Source organism: Pezoporus occidentalis, unplaced genomic scaffold, assembly GCF_034315485.1.
Source record: "Pezoporus occidentalis ecotype Australia unplaced genomic scaffold, CSIRO_AGI_Poc_V1 ctg19, whole genome shotgun sequence".
NCBI lineage: Eukaryota > Metazoa > Chordata > Aves > Psittaciformes > Psittacidae > Pezoporus > Pezoporus occidentalis.
Genome location: NW_026913748.1, coordinates 8,881,628 through 8,907,094, shown reverse-complemented (window position 1 = coordinate 8,907,094; position 25,467 = coordinate 8,881,628). Strand labels below are relative to the sequence as shown.

At 40.7% G+C, this 25,467-nt stretch overlaps 1 protein-coding gene across 2 annotated transcripts in view; it reads left to right on the top strand.

Moving 5' to 3' along the window:
* The window catches only part of RERG (RAS like estrogen regulated growth inhibitor), a 108,278-nt gene that overhangs the window by 70,787 nt on the left and 12,024 nt on the right, over positions 1–25,467 (top strand). For both annotated transcript variants that reach the window (XM_062616719.1, XM_062616720.1), the window contains exon 3: positions 19,444–19,500. In XM_062616719.1, the coding sequence (XP_062472703.1) occupies positions 19,444–19,500 (57 nt within the window). The remainder of the gene's footprint in view (positions 1–19,443; positions 19,501–25,467) is intronic.

Below are 25,467 nucleotides of genomic sequence, written 5' to 3'. Positions count from 1 at the left end.
TCTTTTCAAATACAAAGATTACTAGCTTTGATGAATAAGCCATACAAACTGTAGACCCTAGTTAGGTGTTCCCCTCTGCAGATCCACTTCCTTCCTCACTGGGACAGTTAGATCATGGGTGAAACTGAGGACATGCACCCTTTACTCAAACATCTGACTCTTCGTAAGCCAGTTTTCAGGTTTCAGAATTTTTCTACCTCAACTGATACTGCTTGACCAACCATTCAGCTTTTCTATTAGGGTAAGCCAAGGATAAAGAATTTCTAAGGTATGATGCAGTTCCTTAGATAAGGACAAATTATCTGACTTGTTTTTTGCAGCTTCCTTTCAGATACACTTTTCCCTTACTCTGACCTCTCTCCTGAAGTGCTATACCCCCAGAAGCTGCTGCAACCCTACATGATGCCAGGTGCTCAAAACCCAAGGGGAAGCTGACCTTGAAAATGTCCTTTATCATCTGGCTGGGGCCTTGCTGCTGGGGCCAGCTAGCTGCTCTGTTGGAGGATGCTGCAGGGTAGAGATTGTCCCACAGCTCAATAGGCAGTATCTCATGGGAAGAATCCAGGCTCTTCCTTCCAATCAACCTTGTTTTGAAAATCTGAATGTTATTAGATTCTGTAAGACCTGACCTTTAAAAGTCAGGGGTGCAATTAACCAATCTGGCCAACTCTGTATTAGCAGCTCATGCTAGCTTCTGAGAGGCAGGAACCAGACTGTTCACTTCTGACTAATGTTATTATAGAAGAACAGAAGGTGGACCCAAACAGTCTAATTAAACTGCAGCAGGTCTGCTCAGCAGGCTGTTATGATTGAGTGCAGAGCAGAGATACCATGCAAAGTGTGCTGGAATCATCTAGTTATGTGGCATTTGCCCTGCAGAGAAGGACTTGGGGGTGCTGGTGGATGAGAAAATGAACATGGGGCAGCAGTGCGTGCTTGCAGCCCAGAAAGCCAACGGTATCCTGGGCTGCATCAAAAGGAGCGTGACCAGCAGGTCGAAGGAGGTGATCCTGCCCCTCTACTCTGCTCTTGTGAGACCTCACCTGGAGTATTGTGTGCAGGTCTGGTGTCCTCAACATAAAAAGGACATGGAACTGTTGGAACAAGTCCAGAGGAGGGCCACGAGGATGATCAGGGGACTGGAGCACCTCCTGTATGAAGACAGGCTGAGGAAGTTGGGGCTGTTCAGCCTGGAGAAGAGAAGGCTGCATGGAGACCTCATAGCAGCCTTCCAGTATCTGAAGGGGGCCTATAGGGATGCTGGGGAGGGACTCTTCATTAGGGACTGTAGTGACAGGACAAGGGGTAATGGGTTAAAACTTAAACAGGGGAAGTTTAGATTGGATATAAGGAAGAAGTTCTTTCCTGTCAGGGTGGTGAGGCACTGGAATGGGTTGCCCAGGGAGGTTGTGAATGCTCCATCCCTGGCAGTGTTCAAGACCAGGTTGGACAGAGCCTTGTGTGTCATGGTTTAGTGTGGTGTCTCTGTCCATGGCAGGGGGATTGGAACTAGATGATCTTAAGGTCCTTTCCAACCCTAACTATTTTATGATTCTATTATTCTGTAGCCATTTTCGTGTTGATTTGTTGGTAGTAGCCTGTCATCCAGCTGGTAAAAGAAAGGGCAGGTATCCAGAGAAATGGGGATCCTCCACTTCCAGTGCTGTGGCCTGGACACCTCTATACTAACTTGAATCTGACCTTGGTGTAGGTGAAGACTCAGTCTCTGGAGCCTCTGGGCAGTGCTAAAAGGTCACTCCCCTCTCTCCCTATGCCATCTACTTTAAATATGGACTTATATGGCAAAACAGAAATACTGCAGAAAGGTGAATCTTGCAGATCCATTAGGCTCCTTTTCTAGGATGTGGACTGCATTTGTCTGTGTCTGTGTTTGCTGTCCTTTCCATTGGTGGTATACTGTCATTTTTTTGCTTCTTTCTCTCTTTTTATCCTGCTCACAATGAATTGCCTCTGGTTCCATGCAGCCCTTTTCTGTTAACAGAAGACTTCAGAATTAAGATAAACTACTTTTTACTTAGATAAAATGGGTCAAGTCTGAATTTGACTTTTATTTAGGCTGGTAACCTACGCACTCTGCAGTACAAACACAAGTCAAACCTGTTTTGGCCTTTGTTTCTCTCATTTCTTACTCAGAGAAGCAGACAAGTTTTCTTAACAGTTCACTGTGGAAGAACCATGGGCTCTCTGTTTACTTACAGAGAGCATCGGGCTGTACCTAAGCTTCCTACAGTATGCCAAAATGACCAACACTCATGGAACCCAAACATCCTTAACATTATTAAAAGAATGTGTGTGATGGAAAAAGGCAGGAAGAGTATTCTTAAGCATAGGCATTAGGTCCCTGCAGCTCTTTACCCAAGGGACAGAAATGAGCTGCTCCAGATTGTAATCCAATGCAGAATCCTAGTTTACCAACTAGAAAAATACCTTGGAGAAGTTAGTCTTGCAAGGCTAAAATCAGCTGTTGTGAATAGATCCATAACACATTTTAGGTCTTAGCCTAAGCCTTCAGGTTTTCTTCTGTTCAGCTGATTATGCAAGTGAGAAACTGTATGTTTCGTGTCTTCATGTCTGTTAAGATTGGTGCAAGAGCTTGGGCACTGCTTTGTTTAGGTTTAAAAACCTAATGCAAAATCATTTTAAGCTTCCTACTGATTTCTCAGCTAAGCCTCTGAATTCCCCCCCTACTTGTTTTTCTGTATTTGAGTATTGTTGGTAGAATTTGCAGCTGAAAAATAGTCCAAGACTTGCAGAAAAACATTGTTAGCATGGTTATTTCTGAGGAAACAAAAAATCTTAACACTTTTGTATTTGCTCCTGATTTATGTCTGTGGTTTTTCACTTCTACTTTTCTGTCCCGTATGCCATAGTATTGTTCATCTAGTTCCATATTAAAGCACAAAACTTCCAATTATTTTAAAATAGAAACTATAGGAAGAATTAGATATATGGCTGATATAGTCTATAATGAAAGTCTAAACTGGCATAGGTCAGTAGTCGGGGTTGTACGTATTCCTGGAAGTAATGAAACTGACAGAAATTGCAAATTAGACAAAGATTGAGGGCCAAAATGTTTAACATGAGTATGTCCCTAGAGCTGCAAATCAGTGCCAGGATATGGTGCTTCTGGAAAATCTAATTAATGCATTTTAAATTCCTTTTAAAGATTTCACAATCTTTTAAGTTGGGATCATCCAAAATTTTGACAACCATAGACCAAATGATATTATAGGAATTTGTTCAGATTGGGCTTCTGGGGGCAAATATACATCATGATCTTACAGAGCAGTGGAAAAAAACATTTTGCCAGGATTAGGTGGAAAAGACCCATGTGTCATCAGCTATGCAGCCATACACCAAGCTGATGGAGTGGCTAGTTACTTGTTAACCTTTTATGATGCACTTTTTATGATACTTGCATTTTCCTGATCAAAAGAAGGAAAAAATGCATACTTGCTGCAATTCAAGTCTTACTGGAAAGAAGCATAAGAAGGTTTATCTACTACGTAATCTTTTCAAGTGGAATTAAAGTGAATTTAATTTGTCTTAAATCATAGGCTTGTCCTCTGCATGTGTAAATCACAACTTACTTGCCTGTATTTGAGAATCAAGACTCACACATATACTGAAGTCTCACAACTGGTGGGAAATGTGGCTGATGCTATTTGACTGAGTACTGGCAAAGACAGGGTATGGGAATATTAGTGCTAAGAACTAGTTCAAACCATTGTTAGCAGAAAAGTTACCACTTTGTTGTTGTTTTAAGGTCCTACTAGTGAAAAAAAAAAGAAAAAATCCTTCCTAAAAGGGCAGGAGAAAACAGAGTGATCAAGCAGAAGGGTGGGAAACCTGCCATGAAATTTTACCTAAATTTGAAGTATTTCAGGTTTTCTTTCAGATAATGGGAGAGGGGCATTGGAGGAGCAATAGCCTAAAACGGCAGCATTTTAATGAAGAAAGTTCCATTCAAATCCCTACCAACGAGGGCAATGATAGTTGTAACAATACTCATTTTTCTCTACATAATTCCCATACTTCCCTTATATAAATTTAACTACCCTGCCTGTCCTCCTGTCAGGCCTGTTACTGTATTAAGCCAGCATTTCTGGCATGACCCATTTGGCACACAACCCTGCGATACATCTTTGGATTCATTAGCTGGCTGTTGTGGTTCACAGCCCATCCATCTGCCCTTTGTTAGGCGCTCTGGTCGCAGCTAGTGGGAAGCTGGCAGAATTCTGGTGGAGCAAGAATTTAGCTTAAGCCTCCTTGTTTCCAGCTATTGCAGGCCCAGATATTTCAGCCCTAACTTCTTTCTTGTAGGGGTGGGGCTGCTGCTGGTATCAATATGAGAACATTACTTACCACACGTAAACAACTCCTCAGGGGCATGAGCTTCAACCTACAGAAAGAGAGGCAAAGCTGTTGATGACTTCAGTGGGTTATGCCTCAGGCTCCATTCAAAGAAGGAGGAATTCTGTACAAAAGTCATCCCAGAAATATATGGCTATGGCAGGCCATAGAGCAATGGCAGGGCACTTCACAGCTGTTGAACAATTTAACAGCCCAATCGAAAACAGCCTCCTGATGCATGTTACTCTAGGAATAATTTCAGTGGCATGTGAGTTTTCTGCCCTTTTATTGTCAGCTTTTTTTTCCAGGAATGTTTTTCTTTTTATTAGCCAGTGCTTTCCATCACAGTGGCTTATCTGACAATAGGTTGCAATGAGCCTGCTGCTTCTCTGCTTTCCCAAACACACAGTCCTGGCCTTATCTCCAGTATCAATGAGTGATGTAACTTTAAATGTTGTACTTTATCTAATTACAATGAGAGTATGCCCCTTTTCTAAGCAGACTATGCTCATTCCTTTAGAGTAGTGAATTATTCATCTTTTCTTCCCACTTCTCATGTGTTGTTTTTTTTTTGGGGGGGGGGCTAAACCCTGAAGAATGGGAGGGGAGGGAATTCAGAGAATGGGGAAGAATAACAAAATTCCTCCTCCAGCTGATAACAGTGGGGAGACCAGGAATTGCTGCTTTGATTGCTCATCCTCTAGGACACCAAGTAGGGCAGATAGAGTAACTAAGTCTGCCTGGAGCAGGAGCGTGACAGAACAATGCTGCTGGGGGCAGGAGCAAAAGCACTGTGGTTTTTATTGCGCCCCTGGGCCTCCATGTCACTGGGGCTCCATCACATCTGCCCCAGGTGCATGAGCAGGAGGTGCCACAGCTCAGGTGATCTGCATCTAAACAGCAAGGCCACAGGGCAGGACAATACCTGTAAGTGGAGCTTAAAAATGTGTATATTCTTCTATATAAAACCAAAGGGGATCAGACTACTTTAAAAATAACCCTTTGTCTTATAAGAAAGGTAAGCAAAGCTCTCAGCTTTGGCTGAACTCAGCTGGAGCTGAAGAATTCATCCTACTCTGCAGCAGGTCATTTCTGAGACCGCAAGACTCATTTTTACCTCCTGGGGAGGCTATGTCAGGGTCCATCAGGAAAGTTAAAAATGCCAGCTAAATTTGCCTTCTATTTTAAAAGCAGTCAGGAACCAGTGGTTATAGGCTATTCTTCCTCTCTGTTAATAGCTCACTGAAAATGCAGCTTCTAACAGACAAGCTAGGGACCAGGTCAGGAAGCTAGGGATCAGGTTAGGAAAGCAAAGGCCCAGTTAGAATTAAACTTGGCTAGAGGTATTAAAGATAACAGGAAGGGATTCTACAGGTACGTAGCAAATAAAAAACAGACTAGGGAGAATGTAGGCCCCCTCAGGAAGCTCTCAGGAAAACTGGCTACACAGGATTTGGAGAAGGCTGAGGTTCTGAATGACTTCTTTGCCTCGGTCTTCACTGGCAAAGGCTCTGACCAAACCACCCAAGCCTTGGAAGGCAGATGCAGGGACTGTGAGAATGAAGACCTTGCGCCCACTGTAGGAGAGGAACTGGTTCGAGACCATCTCAAAAATCTGAACGTGCACAAGTCCATGGGTCCTGATGAGATCCATCCGCAGGTCCTGAAGGAGCTGGCAAATGAAGTTGCGAAGCCGCTGGCCATCATATTTGAGAAACCGTGGCAGTCAGGTGAAGTTCCTGATGACTGGAAAAAGGGAAATATAACCCCCATTTTCAAGAAGGGGAAAATGGATGACCTGGGGAATTACAGACCAGTCAGTCTCACCTCTGTGCCCGGCAAAATCTTGGAGCAGATTCTCCTGGAAGGCATGCTAAGGCACATGAAAATCAACAAGGTGCTTGGTTCCTAAATTAGAGAGACATCAATTTGATGGATGGACCACTCGGTGGATAAAGAAGGGGCTGGATGGCCACACACAAAGAGTTGTGGTCAATGGCTCAATGCCCAGCTGGAGACCAGTAACGAGTGGTGTCCCTCAGGGATCGGTGTTGGGACCTGTCTTGTTCAACATCTTCATCACTGACATGGCCAGTGGGATTGAGTGCGCCCTCAGCAAATTTGCCAATGACGCCAAGCTGTGTGGTTCAGTTGATACCCTGGAGGGAAGGAATGCCATCCAGAGGGACCTTGACACACTTGTGAGGTGGGCTGATGGCAACCTCATGAAGTTTAACCATGCCAAGTGCAAGGTCCTACACCTGGGTCGGAGCAATCCCAGGCACAGCTACAGGTTGGGCAGAGAAGAGATTCAGAGCAGCCCTGTGGAGAAGGACTTGGGGGTGTTGGTTGATGAGAAAATGAACATGAGCCAGCTGCAGTGTGCGCTTGCAGCCCAGAAAGCCAACCGTATCCTGGGCTGCATCAAAAGGAGCGTGACCAGCAGGTCGAAGGAGGTGATCCTGCCCCTCTACTCTGCTCTCGTGAGACCTCACTTGGAGTATTGTGTGCAGGTCTGGTGTCCTCAACATAAAAAGGACATGGAACTGTTGGAACAAGTCCAGAGGAGGGCCACGAGGATGATCAGGGGACTGGAGCACCTCCCGTATGAAGACAGGCTGAGGAAGTTGGAGCTGTTCAGCCTGGAGAAGAGAAGGCTGCGTGGAGACCTCATAGCAGCCTTCCAGTATTTGAAGGGAGCCTATAGGGATGCTGGGGAGGGACTCTTCATTAGGGACTGTAGTGACAGGACAAGGGGTAATGGGTTAAAACTTAAACAGGGGAAGTTTAGGTTGGATATAAGAAGGAAATTCTTTCCTGTCAGGGTGGTGAGACACTGGAATGGGTTGCCCAGGGAGGTTGTGAATGCTCCATCCCTGGCAGTGTTCAAGACCAGGTTGGACAAGGCCTTGGGTGATATGATTCAGCATAAGGTGTCCCTGCCCACGGCATGGGGGTTGGAACTAGATGATCTTAAGGTCCTTTCCAACCCTAATTATTCTATGATTCTATGAAAATGAATGCTTTCCTTAAAGGTACCTCTGTGAAAGCATTGTTTCAGCATCTTAAGTAAAAAGAACTATTTATACTTCCAAAACACTTCTGCTTTGTCAGCATCAGCCTATCTGCAACGATGATCCGTGTGTCATGCCGGCAATATCATTACACGCAGGTTCCAGATAAACTGAGGAGTGTGCAAAGAAACAAAAGACTAAATTTTTCAAAAGCTGCTCAGGAGCTGACAGAGGAAGATAGGTTGCAAAAGGGCATCTTTAGAGACCCAACACCATTCAAATACTGTTGGGCATTACGCTGACTACTTCTTTACCGTGCCAGGCACATTAATAGCTTTGAAGATGTACTTGCCCATTATGCTAGGCAATAAAGCCAAACAAAAAGCGTGGTGAAGCAAAGAATGTAAACCACGTCTCAGACCTACTCCCCAGCCACTGCATCAGCCTTCATTATGAGCAATTGGAGGTTTTCTTACTTGTCAAACTGTAGATTCCCAGGGCTGTGTTTCCTCATGGCTCATGTGATGTCATCGCGAATGGTTAAGCAAACACAGATTGCTGCAGTCAGTATGCAGCGCTCTACAGGGCAGTAACAGGAAAAATAAATGTATATTCTTTTATTCAAATGCTGGCAGAGAAAGTGGAATTGTTTATATTTTCTCTGCTTACTCTAAAAAGATCATGAGGTGAAACTGAGGAAGTGTTCTTAAAAAAAGCATTAAAAGAAAAACTCAGTGATGAGAGGTTTATCACGCTGGCCTGAGAAAATAATAGAAGCTAATATCATCATAATTGCAAACTTCCTTAGTCCTGAAGGATCTCTGAGCCCTTGACACTGTTGTCCACTGTGGTGGAATCTACCTACCAATCCTCAGGATGGAGAAGAGGATCCTAGCAGGGAAAGATGACAGAATACACTTGCAAAACTACCGTGGGATCTTTAGCATCCCCTAGAACAAACAGGAATGTGGTGTTTGCAACCTCATGTAAAAGGAATGAAGAAAACCCATCACTAAGGTCACTACAAGCTGAATGAGATAATGACTAAAACAGTCCTGAATACAAGACTTGTTATCTTTCCTATCTGTGTAGTTTCTATGGACATGAAAATCTTACATAGATAGCACCTCAGGTTTTTGGGGTATAATTCATTATTCAGCATGAATAAATATATCAGATCTTCCTCTTAATATAGACTTTTAACTAAGTATAGCTAATTAGCTAGCTAGAACCAGAAGAACATTTTCTGTAGCTATTGCACCCTGGGGAGGCAGGGCCAGGTCTCCTGGCAGCTGTGATGAACATCATAAACTTAGCTATGTTAATCCTTCAAGTTTCAGACTTGAGATAAGTCAGAGGTTTTACAACATCCATTATCTACTACCGTGTCTTTTGTTTGAAGACATATGATGTTTATTAGCTGAATGCCCTTAAGCACTGAAAATGAAAGCAGAAATTTACCATTTAAATTTAGATCATGCTTTCCCCCTGCCACACACATACATAATTTTAAAGTTTACTCTGAACAGTTCCCAGGATTGTGTGTCCAGATTCCTAGCAGAAGGCTAATAATAACCCCTACGTTATTATAGGCACCAAATGAGTGTTTATAAAACTGTAGTTGCAGCTGGAGACAGGAGATGATAGTAGTTTATCAAAACTATCAATTAATTTAAATTCATTTAATGCTGTCATGAGTACTGGGAACCAAGTATATCACTACCATAGCATAATACTAGCTGGACCACTTAGCAGTGTTAATCTTTGCCCATTGTTACATGCCATAGCTCTGACAGGAAATCATTATTTCCAGGTTCTGTGACGAATTAATCTTCCTGCTGACAGTGGTTGTATGGAGTGAGCTGTGATCTGAGATCAGGCAGATCACCAGTTAGGCTTGATTTAAACAGGCTTTGGTCACTAGTGATTTAGGAAAAACAGTTCTTCACCCACTTCTGCTGGGTTCTTCTGCTCTTCCAGCCTGCTCCACAAGAGAAAATGGGTGATGCTGCAAGAGATGCTACCAGATATCATTAGGTGGCTACCAGTCCTACCTCTCTTAGGGTCATTTTTTTGCCTCTGGAAATGAACGTCTCTACAACATGTTCAAAAACTCAAAAATTCAGACTGAGTTTTCTTCATCTAATCATTTCTCTTACTTTGCTACGTACATCTTTGTACTGTGAGAAAGAAACGTGGTCCATAGCATTTATTTTATGTTTTATTTCAGTTGTTGATTGCAACCTTTCTATTCACTTTTCCTGTTCTTCAGTACCACAAACCCTACTGTGGAAATGATACCTTTGTCTCTTGAAGAGCTTCTCTGCTCCTGCTTCAGCGTCTCTTAACTCTCCCTGTGTAATGGCAAAGCTGTTTGCCATAAAATTATTGGTGGTACCCCTTTCCATGAGGTACTGGAGGCAACTGGAAGATGATACACTATGTTGCTAGTAGCTAGTCACACAAGCCTCAAAACCATTGTGGTATATGTCACTGTCTGATGTATCTGTTCTTACATGCCTTTCTTCATTCATTCTTCTGGGAACTTCTCCAGGTGTCTGGTTCAGGTACTTGGCAATGAGCCTGTCAGAAAGAAAACCATTCTTTATCTGCCTTTAAAATTCCAAGTAGGCAAAGGAGCTGTGATGCAAAATCAGCTAATAGCACAGTGTGAAAACCATGGGTTTCTGTAAGTATTATAGTGTGCACTGTATTAAAAAGCTGTAACATTTATCAATGCTTACATCATCAGGCTCATAAAAAAAGAGGATTGTGAAAACTCCATGAGTCAGTTTTCGATGTATTTTGTTGCTCTAATTCTTCATTTCCCTGTGACACAGAGACCTTACAGGCATGAATCTATTGAGCGATTTCTGGCTTATCAATCTGTAGTGCTGATATGAACTGCTGGTGTCCATCTAAGCTCCTTTGTCAAGTAAATTACACAGGACATACGATCTTTCATTATTTTCCCATATATTTGGATATAGGGGAAAATCCAGCTGGATTGTAATCACAATGTAAAGTTTTTCCAGGTTATTTGACACTTCTGTGGAGCCAAACCCAGAAATCCAAGGTGTGCACATAAAAGAAATCAAGTATATAGCAGAAAAAGCCAGGGAACAACTTGTTTTTCATCTGATGCGAGCTGTAGTCTCATCTGATAAAGTATACATGGTCTTAAAATAAGACGAGAGAATTACTACAGTCAGGCTGAGGAGAAGAGAGTGATAGATCATCTGTTCAGACTCAGACCCAGAGAAACAGCCAGTGCTGTCTACCAAAATGAAATAGAGACAGCATCCTTTTACATCACTGCGTTTGTTTCTGAGGCAAATGAGAGAAGAAGGTACACTTTATGCCATTTCTAGTTACCATTTATGGTGATGTATACACACTTGGTGAAAGAGTACACAGCAGGGCACTTTCACAAAGGTACTTTCTGACATCGTGAAGGTTGCAAACACAGGCAGGGATCTAGCATTAATGCTAGTGGCCTTGCTTACAGGAGGGCCTGATAAAATCCTGTTCTTAAGCACTTAGAGTTACACTAAGTCTTCAGCCTACCAGCAAAAGAGTATGTTGTGCCTTTCCAGAGTGGGTTTATCAGACCAGCACATCCCACATGAAACATGATGTCTTTTGCTCCTGACAGTAACAGCAGCCAGTAGGATGGTAAAACACAAGCCAGCCCCCAAAACTGTCAAGCGCTATCACCAGGATGAGGCAAATTGGCTTGCTGAGCTCCTTACCAGTAAGGATTTATGGCCAGGATGCTGTCACAGAACAGCTGGGCCTTGTAGACCAGTCCCTAACCCAGTCCACAGTTTCACACAGAACTGGCTTTTCACTTTGTTGGAAAAGTTTCTTCATCCCCTTTGGGCATGAGACAGTGCTCCCTCGCCTACTCCCTGGGAAAGGGGTCCACAGGTCTCCCAGGACATGCAGACTTTCTCTAATAAGGCAACATCAGGTCTCTCCTCTTTCTTCCAGTTCTTCCCATTTATCTCTTGCCTTCTGAGCATGGGAAGGGAGAGCTAGAGCAGGGATCAGAGCAAGAGATCCTTTAAGGAGAGCCTTAAAAAACAAGCAAACTAAAAAAGCAACCCATATCCAAACAAAACCAAGAAAACCTACAACAAAATGAGTAATAATAATTAAAAAAAATAATAATCCCCAAACAAACAAAACAGCAACAAAAATCCCCACTCCTGAACTGCCACTGCTTCCTTCTGTGTTCATGTTTGTTCTTTCCTTTGCACTGGCAGGAGATGAGGCAGCAGCTCCACACTGTCCTACGAGCAGCTGAAGGCATCTCCAAAACAGCCAGCCAGCCCTTCCTTTCAGGAGTGCCAGTCAAATAACTCACATTGACTGTGTCTTGAGGCAGAGCGAAATCAATTTTGAACCCTTTTGGTACATACAGATCAGCTGAAGCCGAGTAGCTGGTGGGTGCTACAGTCAAGAAAGTGCATCTTTGCCATCTCTGCAAAAGTGACATCTGGTTAAAAAAAATCACAGTTTAGTCCCACGCATTTCTCCAGTGCAATACAAAATAACATTGCAATGAACAAAGGAACAACATGGAAGCTAGTAAGGTTGGGTTTGTTTTTCTTTTAAATCTGCATTTCCTAAATGACAAGTCTGTTGAAAACAAATAGTGAGCTGTTCAGGCATTTCCTTTGAAAAAGAAATCTAAAAAACTAGCTTCCTTCCCAGAAATGCCCTTCTGTTCAAACTGCATTTTCTAACAAAAATCCATACATTCAAAAATGCTTTGACAATAACCAGAAGATCATTCTGACATCTAAAGCATTATAGAATTCTCTCCTTAATTTCCTTACTTTCTTTTTCCATTTTAAAGATGACAGATTTGACCAAGAAAGTGGGATGTTTTCTAAAGCCAACACTAGGAGAAATTAAAGGAAAAAAAAAATACAGAAAAATTACATCCCCCTGAAAATTTTGTCATCTTGCCATTTTCTTAATAAAGTGCTGGAGTTTTAAATTAAAAAAAAAAAAAAAAAAAAAAAAAAAAAAACAAAAAAAAACAAACAAACAAACAAAAAAACAACAACAAAAAAAACCCCACAACTTTCCAGCCCTTCTTTTCTCTGATTTTTTTTTTTCCTCAAATAGATCAAACTTTTTTTACTTTTTCACTTTGAGATGGGGGGTGAGGTTTATGTCAAAGTTTTACACTGAGAATCCTATCCTACTGTGCCCAGCATCTTTCAAAACAGCATGCAAATTCAAACCTTACCTGTGTCAATCATCTAGCAAAGCAATAGTTAACTGTGTGACTTTATTCGTTAAGACTTTCTCTACAGCCTGATCACAAAGATACTCTGTCTCAGACACACAAACATCTGGAGGTGTTACCATTAGCTATGTTTTGGAAAACCATATGTGTTAGGAATAGCACACCGGAAAGTTTAGTCTTTGCACAAGGGCGACATAACATGTTATACAATGAAGTCAAGAGAGGAGAAATAGTAGAAGTACAGATTTTATGCACTGCGTTCCTAAAAATGATCAAAACCATTAGACACACCAGTCTGATCATTTATCTTTTGTATGAGAGGAGCCTTGTGAAATAAACAACCTTATAGTGGAACAATATATTATGGAATGGAATAATGCAATATAAATTAAGCCTCCTGCTTGTATTCCATATGCAGCAACCGTTGTAGAAAAAAAAAAACAACAACAAAAACCAAAACCAAAACCAAAACAAACAAACAAAAAAAGGCCTCCAGCACTGAAGGCAATGGGCAGAACTTTGCTGCAAGAATCATCCCCTTCAGTGGCAATGGGACGAATCACTACTGTACTAATGCTATGTGCATTTTGTGAAATTCACGGTAGACTATACCAGATGAAAATACAGAGAGGTTTATTGTAAGATCACCATGCCAGAAGCAAGGCAAGAAACACTTCCTGCTATTAACATTAGGATGTAGTTGTAATCAAAGGTCTTGACAAATGACTCCTGTATTTCCCATATTCAGTACTGAATAAGGAAAGTGGCCTTTGTTCTGCTAGCATGCCTGTGCCAAGATTGCTTTCTCCCCAGTGTCTGAGTAGTGGCAAATTTTGCCTCTAACACTGGGGGCAGACATCTCTGTCATTGAAGGGAGGTACTGACAATTCCTTAACATTGGACCCAGTTCTGATGTCTTTGACATCTAATTGAACAGCTTACTGAATTAGCATCTGAAGCAGTCCTTGGAGTCTTGTTATGTGCATATTTAGTGTATAAAATATTATTTACTGTAAAGATAAATCCAATATACAGTGCTGATTTTTTTCATTTGAAAGTATGCTAATGTTTTCAAAGTACTTACACATGGAATGTTGCTTTAGTTCATGATCCAGCTGCAGGGATTAAGATAGAGATCTGAGACAGGATTCCAGTCCCTTTCTAACAGACATTTGAACCATTTTTGATGTTCAGATTTGGGTCCACAGAACCCACATCATTATCACTGAAGAAAAGAGGTTTACATTACACTAAGCAATATAACCCCCTGAAAGGCAAGAGCAGCAGGTTTCACATAGCTGTTCAATCCTAGTCTATATATGTTACAGTATATCTATATGTATGTCATTATATACATCCTGCTAGAGAGTACACATACGTATAGTAAGAAGTATATATACTTTTGACATTTATATGTAACAGATATTTATATATGAAAGTATATATACATTTTATATTTATATCATCAGTCAGTGGAGGACCTCACTGCCTACAGAAAAAAAAAAGCCATACAAGCATAGGCAGTAATTTCTCTGACCAGTTCACTGCTTAAAACTGTTATTAAAATATGCACAAAATATGCGGAGGTTGAAGCAGCAAGGCAGTGTAAACCACACCATTTTCGTACTTGGTATGGTTCTTCCTTTCCTTTCCCCTCATTGATATTTTTTTGCTCCATTAAACTTACCTTCCAGTTTACTAAAAGCATGCTACATCTCAACATCAAAAGTGACCACAGTGAACAAACCAGGAGAGGAGGGAAAGCAGAGAAATCCTCCTGCTGATGTCTTTCTTACCACTCAAATCCCTACATCACTGAATTGCCAGAGATACTGCCAAAACAGAGTCAAAACAGACACACAGATTCAAAGCCAGAAGTAATGACTGCATATTTCACATACATGATGTACCAGGACAAGAAAAGGACTCAGCATTCTAAGTTCATACTTTTTCACACACAGAGACATCCCGAAATGACCTGTGTTTTCAGGAGCAAGTTAATTTCTTTATTGTAGGGCCTTTAAAACTAATCGTAACTTCCCAAAGCTGAACACAGAACTGTGTAGGGAGGCAGCACACCACATGCCAGAATCGTGTGGCACTGCTGTCCTTCAGGCTGGAGCTTGCCACATGCTGAAATTCCAATATATGAGGTGTATCCAGGGGTTAAATGGGGGTTGAACTCTTTAAAACAAAAATCATACATTTTAAAGTAATTAAATACTACATTTGATGAAGTGCCTTTTGATCATTATAACCTCTGATTTTAACCACTCTGACATCTCCTGCCAAGTATGGTTTTCTGATGTGACACATCATCATGGCACCAGGAATGGACTTGTTGATAAGTTAAATAATGGGACTACTTTCAGACCATTTTTGTAGCTGAAAATTCTCATGGCATAAAAAAGTCATCATACAGTTATTTCACTGTGGAGAGCTGGTATTTTTCTTAGGATAACTTTGAACTCTGTAGCTTTTGGGGAAGGGGGATGTTTTCCAAATAAAACCCTGCTTCCATTCTTCCCCTTTCTTCCATAGCTGGAATGATAACAAATTAATGAAGATATGTATCCAGGCAGATTTTAAACTTAGCCAGAGCATGTTACAAAATATGTTACAAAATCAAAACAAAGATCTTTAGCAAGATACAAAACACCACCAGAAAAACCCCCAAACAAACCAACAATGTACCAAAAGATACAGACTGAGGTTTTTAAAGCTGGGTAAGGGACTTAGCCACAGAAGTCCAAAAGTAATTGATTGTGTGGTTGATAATCTCAGTTTATCTGCCAAGTTAATTCCTGATAGAACTTCATTGTCTTCAGTGGAGTACCCCTGGAAAAGTATTTGACAGCTAGTCATAAATACTCTCAAAGAACAACTTCTAAGGCAGAAGGTTTAAACACAAGTGAATGAAAGTCCTGGGCCAAGTTCTACCCTAATTTAAACCCTGTACAAAAACAGCTGACTTGGAAGCAAGGGTGTAAAGAAAGAGACGTGAGTCTATTCTTTGTTTGTTGGGACATTACATCAATTCCCTTAGGTAATGGTCATGTCTCTGAAAAACACAGCGGTAATCCAAATTACAGTTTGTTGGAGAGTCTTTCCTTCTAAGTCTGCAAGTTCTTGTATTTCACAAGCAGTAAGTGTTCAGGGAAGAGCCTGGACTAGTCTCAGTGGAGGACCGTGAAGTTCACTCCTGTTAGGTATGGCATCAATCTGAATCTTGCCTGCTTTGAGATGAATTTCATCTTTTTTTGTGGATAAGTACTGGGAATGGTCATTTTAATTGGAACATTGGAATTAGTCACCTAATTTAATCAGAAAATAATGTGTTTCAGACATTCTCAACCTCTGTTATTTTGAATCAAACCTCAGCAGTTGGATTTTTTTTAGTGTGTTATTTTTGGCTTATTATTAGTATTAGAGTTAAGCATGTCTAAATAAGGCTGAACCTAAATAAGGTTCAAGCAGGGTGCACATACCTTTGCTAAGGTGAGCAGGAAGTAATGCCCATATCAACTCTTTTCTATGCAGCATTGCTGAGGACATGGGAAAGTTTTATTGCTTTACCCAAAGCATTGCTTATGCCAGTGGCTGAAATCTGAGTGCTACAGCCCTAAGTGCAGTGAAATCCTGATGTGTCCTTACTTTTGATTCTGCTGCTGGCAGAAGTTACTTCAGTAAAAAGTGAGGTAATCTGTCATAAAGTGAGCTCCATGTAAACAAAATGGCTCCACAGTAACATGCCTGCTCTGGGGAATCACTACTAGGGCAGGAGGTGTGAGCCAGCAAACTGGTCTCTGGACTGACAGCCCAACCACTTGGATGCCCTTCCCAGCTCTCCTCTCATTGACTATTTTCAGTAAAATCAGACAACAGAGTCACATACATTGTTTTAATTCTCAATTGGGGGTTTGGGGCCCATCTGCTAAACACCCCTAATGCAGCAAAAATGAAGACGTTTCCCATTCAACATAGTTTGCAGTAGTTATAAACAGGAGAAACACTGCATCAAGAGCATCTCACATTCCCCATCCATGAAAGGCAGCTGCTAATCTTCAATGCGCAGAATTGAAAGCTCCATAGGATGTGCTGTGACCATTGCCATGACGGAGAGCAGGGGTATTTTGAGGAAATCGCCCATGCTGATTCCCAGAAGCTGGGAGGCTGAGCAGAGCCAGCCATGCAAGAGCAGAGCTCTGTATGGCACCAAGTTGTGTGCCCCCAAAATTGGCGGAGAGCACATGGAAGCTGATGCTTTCCCACTCACCTAGGGCTGGGCTGAAGTGGCATTTTCTTAGCTTCACAGGGCCCAAGCAAGCTGTATGCAAGTGCTTTGTTACCTGTAGTGCCTAGTGAGTGACTTGCTGGGCTTGCTGTGCTCCCTGTTGAGACCTGCCAATGAGGGAGACTAATTGCCATCTGGCCCTGTGCATGGCAGCTGCCTCCCACCCTTCCTTGCTTTTCTTCAGCTCCCTCCTCCATATGTGGTTATACCTGCGTATGTGATTATATATCTGTATGTGATTATAATATATCTCCCTGCTGGAGATTAATACAACCTACTTTTTCTCTCCTCACCAGAGCTTACATCTATGGTCTCTAATTTTTCACCCCTGCAGCATGAAACGTACCATTTCATTCTGTGTACATAGGTGAACTTCTCTTCTGCCAGCCTCACTTCAACAGCTGCAGTCCAGTTCCACCTTTCTTTTTTACTGCTTGTCACCTTCTCACCTCCTTCATTTGGGCTACCTCCAAAATCAGCTCTTTTCCCTCTTTTCCTTCAGAGCTGGTACTCTTTTTATCACCTGTCTCAGACATTAGTACTTGAGAGACTTTCTTCCAGTTCCATTTGTCATATTGATCCTCCTTTCCATCAATTTCTGTCTGCAAGGGAAAGGTTTTCACAACAAAGTGAACCATACTGAAATATTAAAATAGCTGGCCAGGATGCCCCACTCTTCTGCCCTTTCTCTTTCTTCATTAACTACTCCAGGTCCAGGCACAGGCTCAGGCACTGCAATACAGATAGCACATCACTGCTTCTTCATAGTATGACTGTGGAAGAAGAAAAAGATGATAGTAAGGAGTCTTCTGAAAGCATGTCAGCAGAAGTATTTTACAGGAATTAGAGAATCTATTATTGCAATTAAGAGTCATGACCAAGCTCCCAAACTTTCGAAGCATCAAGATGTTTAAACTATTCTATCTGAAATAAATTCTGGGGAAGAAGTCCTGCTGCAGAAATCATCATGAATGGAAAGTAAGCTACATGGATCTTCTTGTAGTATAATGGCATCCAAATTGGGACTATGGCTTAAAAAGTTACTTTGGCTAAGAATTGCCTCATTCAGTCTAAGGGCCAAGGAGACAGTTTCAGCAAAGGCTAAAAAAAAAATAAAAAAATTAAAAAATAAATAAAAAGTAGGACTTCCTAAAGAAAATAGAAACTTTAAATAACACTGATTTGAAATTGCTTCTTGTGTGATGATCTCATTTCCTTTGGATCAGCTTCTTTTTACACCTCCAAGTCTGAGGTATACTTAAAACTTCCTGAAAAATAATGTTCTGATTGCATTTTAAAAATAGGTTCCAATTAAGCAAAGCTTGCTTAATTATATTTAGTCTGTAAACTGCTGCCTTGTTCTACTCTTAGGCACAGAAATCTGTGATGTGGGATATTCGCACACCTTTCATTTTGAGGAGGATCAGAACTGGGTTTACTGTCAGCTGTAGAGCTGACAAGGAAAGTTTTTCATATAGCTGAAATCTCTGCAGTCATAGCTAGTGCAGGGATATCTCTAGCTCCATTTTGGAAATGCAGAAAGGATTATGAATAGTTGGCAGTGGTGAACACTTTGTTTACACCCCTAGAAATTTAAGTCACTGCTGAGTTCTAAATTGGAACATAATCAATATCCTGACAAAACCTACATAGGCTGTTTTTAAAGGGACTGGAGGGATAGAAAAGAATAAATATAAGAACATAAGTAGCAAGATTTTAGACCATAAAGTGCAAATGAGAACTAAAAAACTCAAAAAAACTAAAGCTTTATTTCTGCTTCTGCACATTCATTAATAGCGTTTGTGGACTGTTGATTTAAAATGTTATAGCTGCTTCAAGTGACAAGTAGGCAACAATTTATCTTCCACATTTTGCAAGGAAGGCATGCAAAATACAGAAGGAAGCTATTTAGCCAATTATATGGTTACTTTAAGGTTTAATATCTGAAAGGGAAGTTTGAGAATTAAATTATTTTGAACAACCTCTAGGTTTGAAGATTCAAAGCATCCCAGTTCAAAACCTTTCAACACTTTTTCCATTGGTTATGGGAAATCTAAAGATTCCAAAGTAGTGAGTTGTTGGTTTGATTTTTGTGTGTGGGCTTGTTTTAGGTTTTTCCCCCACTGGAAATTGGGTTGTTTTGGCTTTTTAATAGTAGAAGGTATTTTGACCAAATAAAAAACCCAAAGTGGAAAATTGTTAGAGACTACCATCAAAAACCTCACAGTATACTTTTCCTGCATTGTTACATGCATAGATGATAAATCCTGTAAAGAGCTTTGGATTTTCTTCATTTTGTTTCCCCCCTCCAAAAGCGTGAAGTGGGGCACAAACAGAGAAAATGACCCAACTGCTACAATAAGTGATGATGAATTCTGCGCACAGCTCAGGGGAGCTGCTACGTGCCCATTGACACAGAAAAGTTTGCTAGGAAAGCTTGAAAACCCAGATGAGTTGATGGCTTGTGCATCTCACCTGGAATGTTTCTGTTCCTCCAGCTCTTGTTGTACGCTTCCTGACCAAACGGTTCATCTGGGAGTATGACCCGACACTAGGTAGGTTGCATTTTATTCTGTACACGTCGTATGCTGTATATAATAGTGTAGCTGAAGTAATGGAAAGTCATAGAGTTAAAATTCCAAGCCTCATTCAACCTTTAAATTTGCTGTAAAAAGCTTCTCTATGGTCATTTAAAGCTGGAACAAATTATTACCTAAGATGGCAGAATAGAGAAGCAGTACCATACTCAGACAAAAGCAAAATTAATATATGAGGCATATTTCTGCCCACACATAAATCAGTGGGAATTTTGCCTTTAAAAGCAACTGCACTATTTCACTCTGAAAATTATTGGGTGTGCGATCAGTTATTTGCTTTTAGATAACCCAGACATTAGGTACTGGAGAATAAGGTGGGTGGGATACAGATCTCAAAAATTCAAGGGGGAAGAGGGGAGGGCAAAAGGTGTATATTTAAAGTCGGCCTACCTACACTTAGATAAGGTTTTTGTCCTCACTTTCAAACATAGATTGCATCTCACTTTTTGGGTGACCAGATAAACACATCAGTCATTCAAAGAGCATGCACATATCTCCTCTACTGCTCCTTTAGCTCTGTTGGGTCTGGAACTTCTAATAAGCTGGCACAGTTACCTCAAAAAAACATGTCGAACAAGTGCTCTGAAATAGTGGCCTTGCTTGAAAAGTTGGGCCAAAGTCAGATTTCATAGTATTTCCTAAGTTAATATGTATTTGAATGGTCTGCACCAGAGAAAATTTGGCCCAAGAAGTCCAAGATGAGGCATTCACTTCTTAGAAGGCAACTTCATTGCCTCAGGACTAAGTGATTCACACATGAAATAAGGGTCTAGTAAATTTCCTTTTCTCCAACAGTCTGTTGCCATCTCCTTCCTAATCTTTCTTTGGAGGTTCAAATACAGATCATACAGTTAAATACCTATTTCTTTGTTAAGGTTCTGTCTCTAAGAGTGCTCACTAAAGATACAGCCTATGCTTTACACTTGCACAGCAGAAACAAAGGTGAAAGTTTAATGCACTTTGTCGCAAAAGCCAGGCAGCCCATTCAGCAAAGCAGACTATCCAGTATCATACTAAGTATTTTCATCTGGTAAGATGAGGAAGTGACAGACATCAAAAATCTCATCTTGGGAAAATAATTCTCAGAACAGTCTGAACTCAAATAAATTCTTTTATCTGCTAATACCAACATACTCATCAGTGAATAATATGTCACCTGCTTTGTACTGCACAGCGGGATGTTTGGTATAATGTTCTGTTAGCATTATTAGTACTTCACATCACATATCAGTACTTCATCTTCACATCACTAATATTTTAAGAACTTGACAATAGAAGAGGTATATGAAGTGTTTTGTGCCAGTATAGTCCCAAGTTCATTAATTTCTTACAGGAACACTGTATAAAAAATTGTCCTTGTTGCTTTGTTTAAGCACACAAAGCAAGTTATTAACAAGCTGCGAGATTTATATATATATATTTTTTTTTTGCCCCATTATGAAGGCTCTGGGCCCTTTTGGTGTACAAGACTTGACATTTATTTCTGGTTTACAGATTAATACAATTGCTGATTTACCATGCTCCTAAGGATTCTAATAGTCTTCTGTTTGCAACATGGAAAGCCTTCATGCAGACAACAGTCCTACCTCAATAAAACAGAAATTAGATCTCTTCTGACTTACTGAATTCTACATTCACATTCAGTTTAGTGGATAACAGCTTAAATTAAGTATTACAGTCATCGTGAACTTACTTAAGTGCTTTGGGAAACTCAAAGCCTGATAAACTATTGGGAATAAGTTCTTTCTTAATCACAGTAATCTCTGCTCGAAGCTGCCTACCAGAGATTGGGTTTTATAAAGTATTTTTTATTATTATTATTTTCAAAACTAGGGATCACAACAGGATTCAAAGGAGGTGTTAACAAAAAAAAAAAAAGGAAAGAAAATCTCCTGAAAGTGTAAACACTGTTGAGGTCTTCAGAGTCAGAAAGGGACTGTACCTTCAAAAGCTGTAAGAAATAGTGCTTAAAAGAATGTGTTTCTGCCTTTATTGTCATCATCCTGTGGTGATGTGGTGTCCAGTCACCTATAAGCACCACCAAGCTGAATTTCCTGAGAAGTTTTAGCATAACAGATTAATTTCTTCTTAACAGTCGTGGACTGGCAGTTGGATGGAAAGAGTGATACCTACATATTCCACCAACATAGAAAGTTTAAGTTGCATCAATGAGGCCTATTTGCCCTACAGGAAGAATAAGCAGCTTTGTTGAGTAATTTTGAAAGGACAGGAGTAAAACAGATGCAAACTATCCAGTTACTAAGCAAGAGGAGGTTTTGCCAAAAAATCACTGGGCCTGTGGCAAAAATGTCATATTTATAGTTTATTTCTTATGTTTTCAACCACCCAGTAGCTCTCTGATGCAAGGAATCCCCAGATAATTCCTGGGTTTAGGAAAGTTTTCACTAAGCTGTGCAAGGCCTGATGGAAGCTCAACATTACCCTAAACTAAGCATCAGGGTAAAAAACCTTGTCCACTTTCAGTTTAAGGGTGGCACATTTTAACTGGAAAGGAAAAAAACACACTTTATAAATATTCTTTACTACTCTAACCTGCCAGAAGAAAATGAAGGACCATATTTTTAGCAGCATCTGGATATACTGCTATATCTCCAGGAGCCAAATTACAAACCACAAAGTAACATTTTCTGCTGGGAGGAGCACTAATCTTGCAAGCTTTGGCATATGGGGCTGCTGCTGAAGTCAGGGCTTTGCAGCTCTGCCACTTCAGTGCACGATGCTGAATTTGTGCAAGCACTGGCCAGACAGCTGCATCGTCACAAAAAGTGAAGAACACTGTGCTGCTTATTTTACTGTTCTCAGCCAAGGGGTAGCAACTACAGCAAAGGTCATTTTCTGGGGAGCCTTGTCTTCTCCATCATTTCTGTTGATCTGGCAAGTCACTGTCACCATCTTGGCGTGTTTTCTCTGTTTGGTTGTTTGAAAAAGCTAAGTGGTTACCTGCCATTATCAAGGTGACTGACTTTCTACTTTCCATATTTATCTATAATGAACCACACAATTATTTCATTCATATGTGCGCAGCAGACTTGGAGGTCCAGCAAAATGTATAAATAGGCTGGAACTGCACACTGGAAAAATACATACAGTTTTTGTAAATATACAAATTCAGCATTAATCTAGTCTTCTTTAGCTCATTAAATATGTACTGAGAAGGGGGATTGGGTTACCACATGGATTTCACCAAAATTAGTTAATGTTTATATGCTTTTAAATAGAACGCGACTTGGAAATTAATAAGCAAATTCAGTGTGATGTTTGGAGGCTTGAGAACACTTGGTCTAGTTAGGGTACCACTTAAGCCACAGCCTAAAAGCACTTCACAAACATAAGCGTCTACAGGATATTTAATATAGAACTGGAAATCTGTGCTGTATTTCAGTTTGGCTCTATTAAGAGATTTATAGAAGAAGCAAGAAAACAAGCATTCCTATGTTCAGTTTCAGCAACGCTTGCTGGAAGCAGGATGGCAGCAGGCTGACAGTTTGCTTGCCACCAAGGTGGCTTGGCTTGGGGAGAGCTTGCAGCCTGCAGCCTCGGGGCTTAACCACCTTACTGCTGCCAGAAAACCATAAGCGTGTAAACGGTAATACCTTCCAGCAAGCACTGTCTCACAGATGGACCTACTCTAAGGGGATAAGATTCAGGGTAGAGGTGCAAAGAAAGACCTTTATTTGGCCACCTGCCCTCTGTGGGTGAAAGCCTGAACACAAGACTCCCATGGACCTCAGTGACCCAGGGCTTTACACCACGATTTTCAAGGCTGCTGTGAATAGTTGCTCTCCTCAGTGCCAGCAAATAGTAGTAACAGTCTGGATCTAGCAATTTCCCCCATGAGCTAGTGGCAGTGTCCAGAATTTAGGGTGCCTTCACATGACCTCAGAGATGGAGAGATATTGTGATTTTCCATCAAACAGGTGATACTCAATTGGTTTTAAAATTGGAGATGCTCAATCACAGTAAGTCAGCAAGGGAACTGGTAAATCTATTGAGGACTAAGCCCAAAGAGTCATCACAGCAGTAGACAGACAGCGCTGATGGCCTGCAGAGTACTTACAAATCATAGAATGGTTATGCAAATTACAAATTGCTTGCCTCCATGAGCCATGGCACATAGGGAGAATCTCCTGGATTACACAATGAGAGAAAAAGAATCATCATAGCTATGGCCAAGTGGGTGCTCTTTAGCATTTCTCCAAGAACACATTCATTGTTCTGTCATAATCAGAACAATTCATTTACCTAGAAACAGCTGAGATATCCAAGGTTGGTTTTGGGGTTATGAACTAGGTTGTGTCATTTGTTCCGAATTAGAATTTTTATGTACAGTTGGAAGAATTGGGTGCTTTGAGGTGCAGGGACTTAGAATATCTATTTTTGTCACAAAAAACCACAATAAGCCCCCAAGGAAGTGCAGGAGCCAGGTTATTCAGTTCTTGTGTGATTCTGTGACTGATTGTTGCCTCTCTGCTTCTTACTTATAAAACCTTTCATCTCCTAGAAGAGTTGTAAATCCTTTAAGTAACTGGTACACATAGAGTTAAGACTCACATATCAAAGGTGCACAGAATCACCAAGCATTTCTCCAAAGACTGAATTTTAAATAGAAGTTTACATATAAAATAATATCAGCCGAGGAAATAATATTTTTGCTGACCTTTCTAAAAGTCACTTGGCTTTCTTGTGCTATGCCTAGATGTCTTTCTCTAGCTGTTCACATATTTCATGTGACTTTGTTAATCCTCTGAAAGAAAAACTGTCTCTGAGTAGATAATCAGCAGAACAGTGCATGGCAGACTGGCCTGTCTACAAAGGCAAAGAAAAACAGAAAGTGTAGGAGTTTATTTAATTTGAATAGGATAGAGAAAAGACTATTCATTACTTTGAAGGAGCAGAGGTAACCATACAGAAACATGAGTCTTAAAAATTCTAATTTAGCTAGAGCTACTAGATTAATAGTGACATTTTAGAAGAGGATTTCTTCCAACTATGTCACCATTTCTTTAAGTCACTCAGGTTTTGTTCACTCTTTTTTTACTGGGAGGGGGGAAAAAAAGAGAATTGATGTTTCTGTAAAAGTCCTATCTAATGCAGTGTACAGACAGACCATAAGACACCACCAAACATGGGTAAAATGTGTGGATATCAGTACAGCAAAGATAGGAGGCAAGATAGTACAAATTGCTGTCTCTAGCCTGATTATGAAAGACCTGTGACAGCACTGTTCTTCTCCAGCATAACATGAAACAGCCAAAGGGCTGCAGAAAGGCAAACAAGGTAAACAAGCACTTGAGAGAGGGAAACAGATACCTCTGTTAGTGCCCCAAATGATCTCATGACAGAGAACTTCATCTCCTATAAACCAGCTCAAGACTTAAAAATTTCACTGCTGTGGCAAGAACAGCAGAAATTACTCATGAAGACATTGATTACATTGGCAAGAAGACTTTTCCCATTAGAAAGCTTGTTGCAAGGAAGATTATTATTACATTAGAAGGTTAGTTTTGCCTATATAACCACATCTGTAGCTGGGGATTCTGTTAGCAAAATGGCATCGTTCAGTGACTACATGAAAAGTTTAAACATACCATGCATAATGTAATTAACATCACAACACTAGCAAATATTGCTAGCATGAGTGACTTCTCTGCACCTGATAAATACAGATCTATACAAACAACATAAACAACAAAGCAGAGTGGGAGTATATCTAAACTAGCCTCCATCAAACTGATTGATAACCAGAAACAGCAGTGAGAGCAAAGACCTCACTAAGAATAATTTACCCTAACAAGAGAAGATCCGAGAACTATCTTTCTGGGCTAATTTTGTGCCAGCGCAGCCACGAAAAAGAGCTCAGGTCCTCAGGTCCAAATATAGTTCTCAAAGACTTTGCTCTCTGGT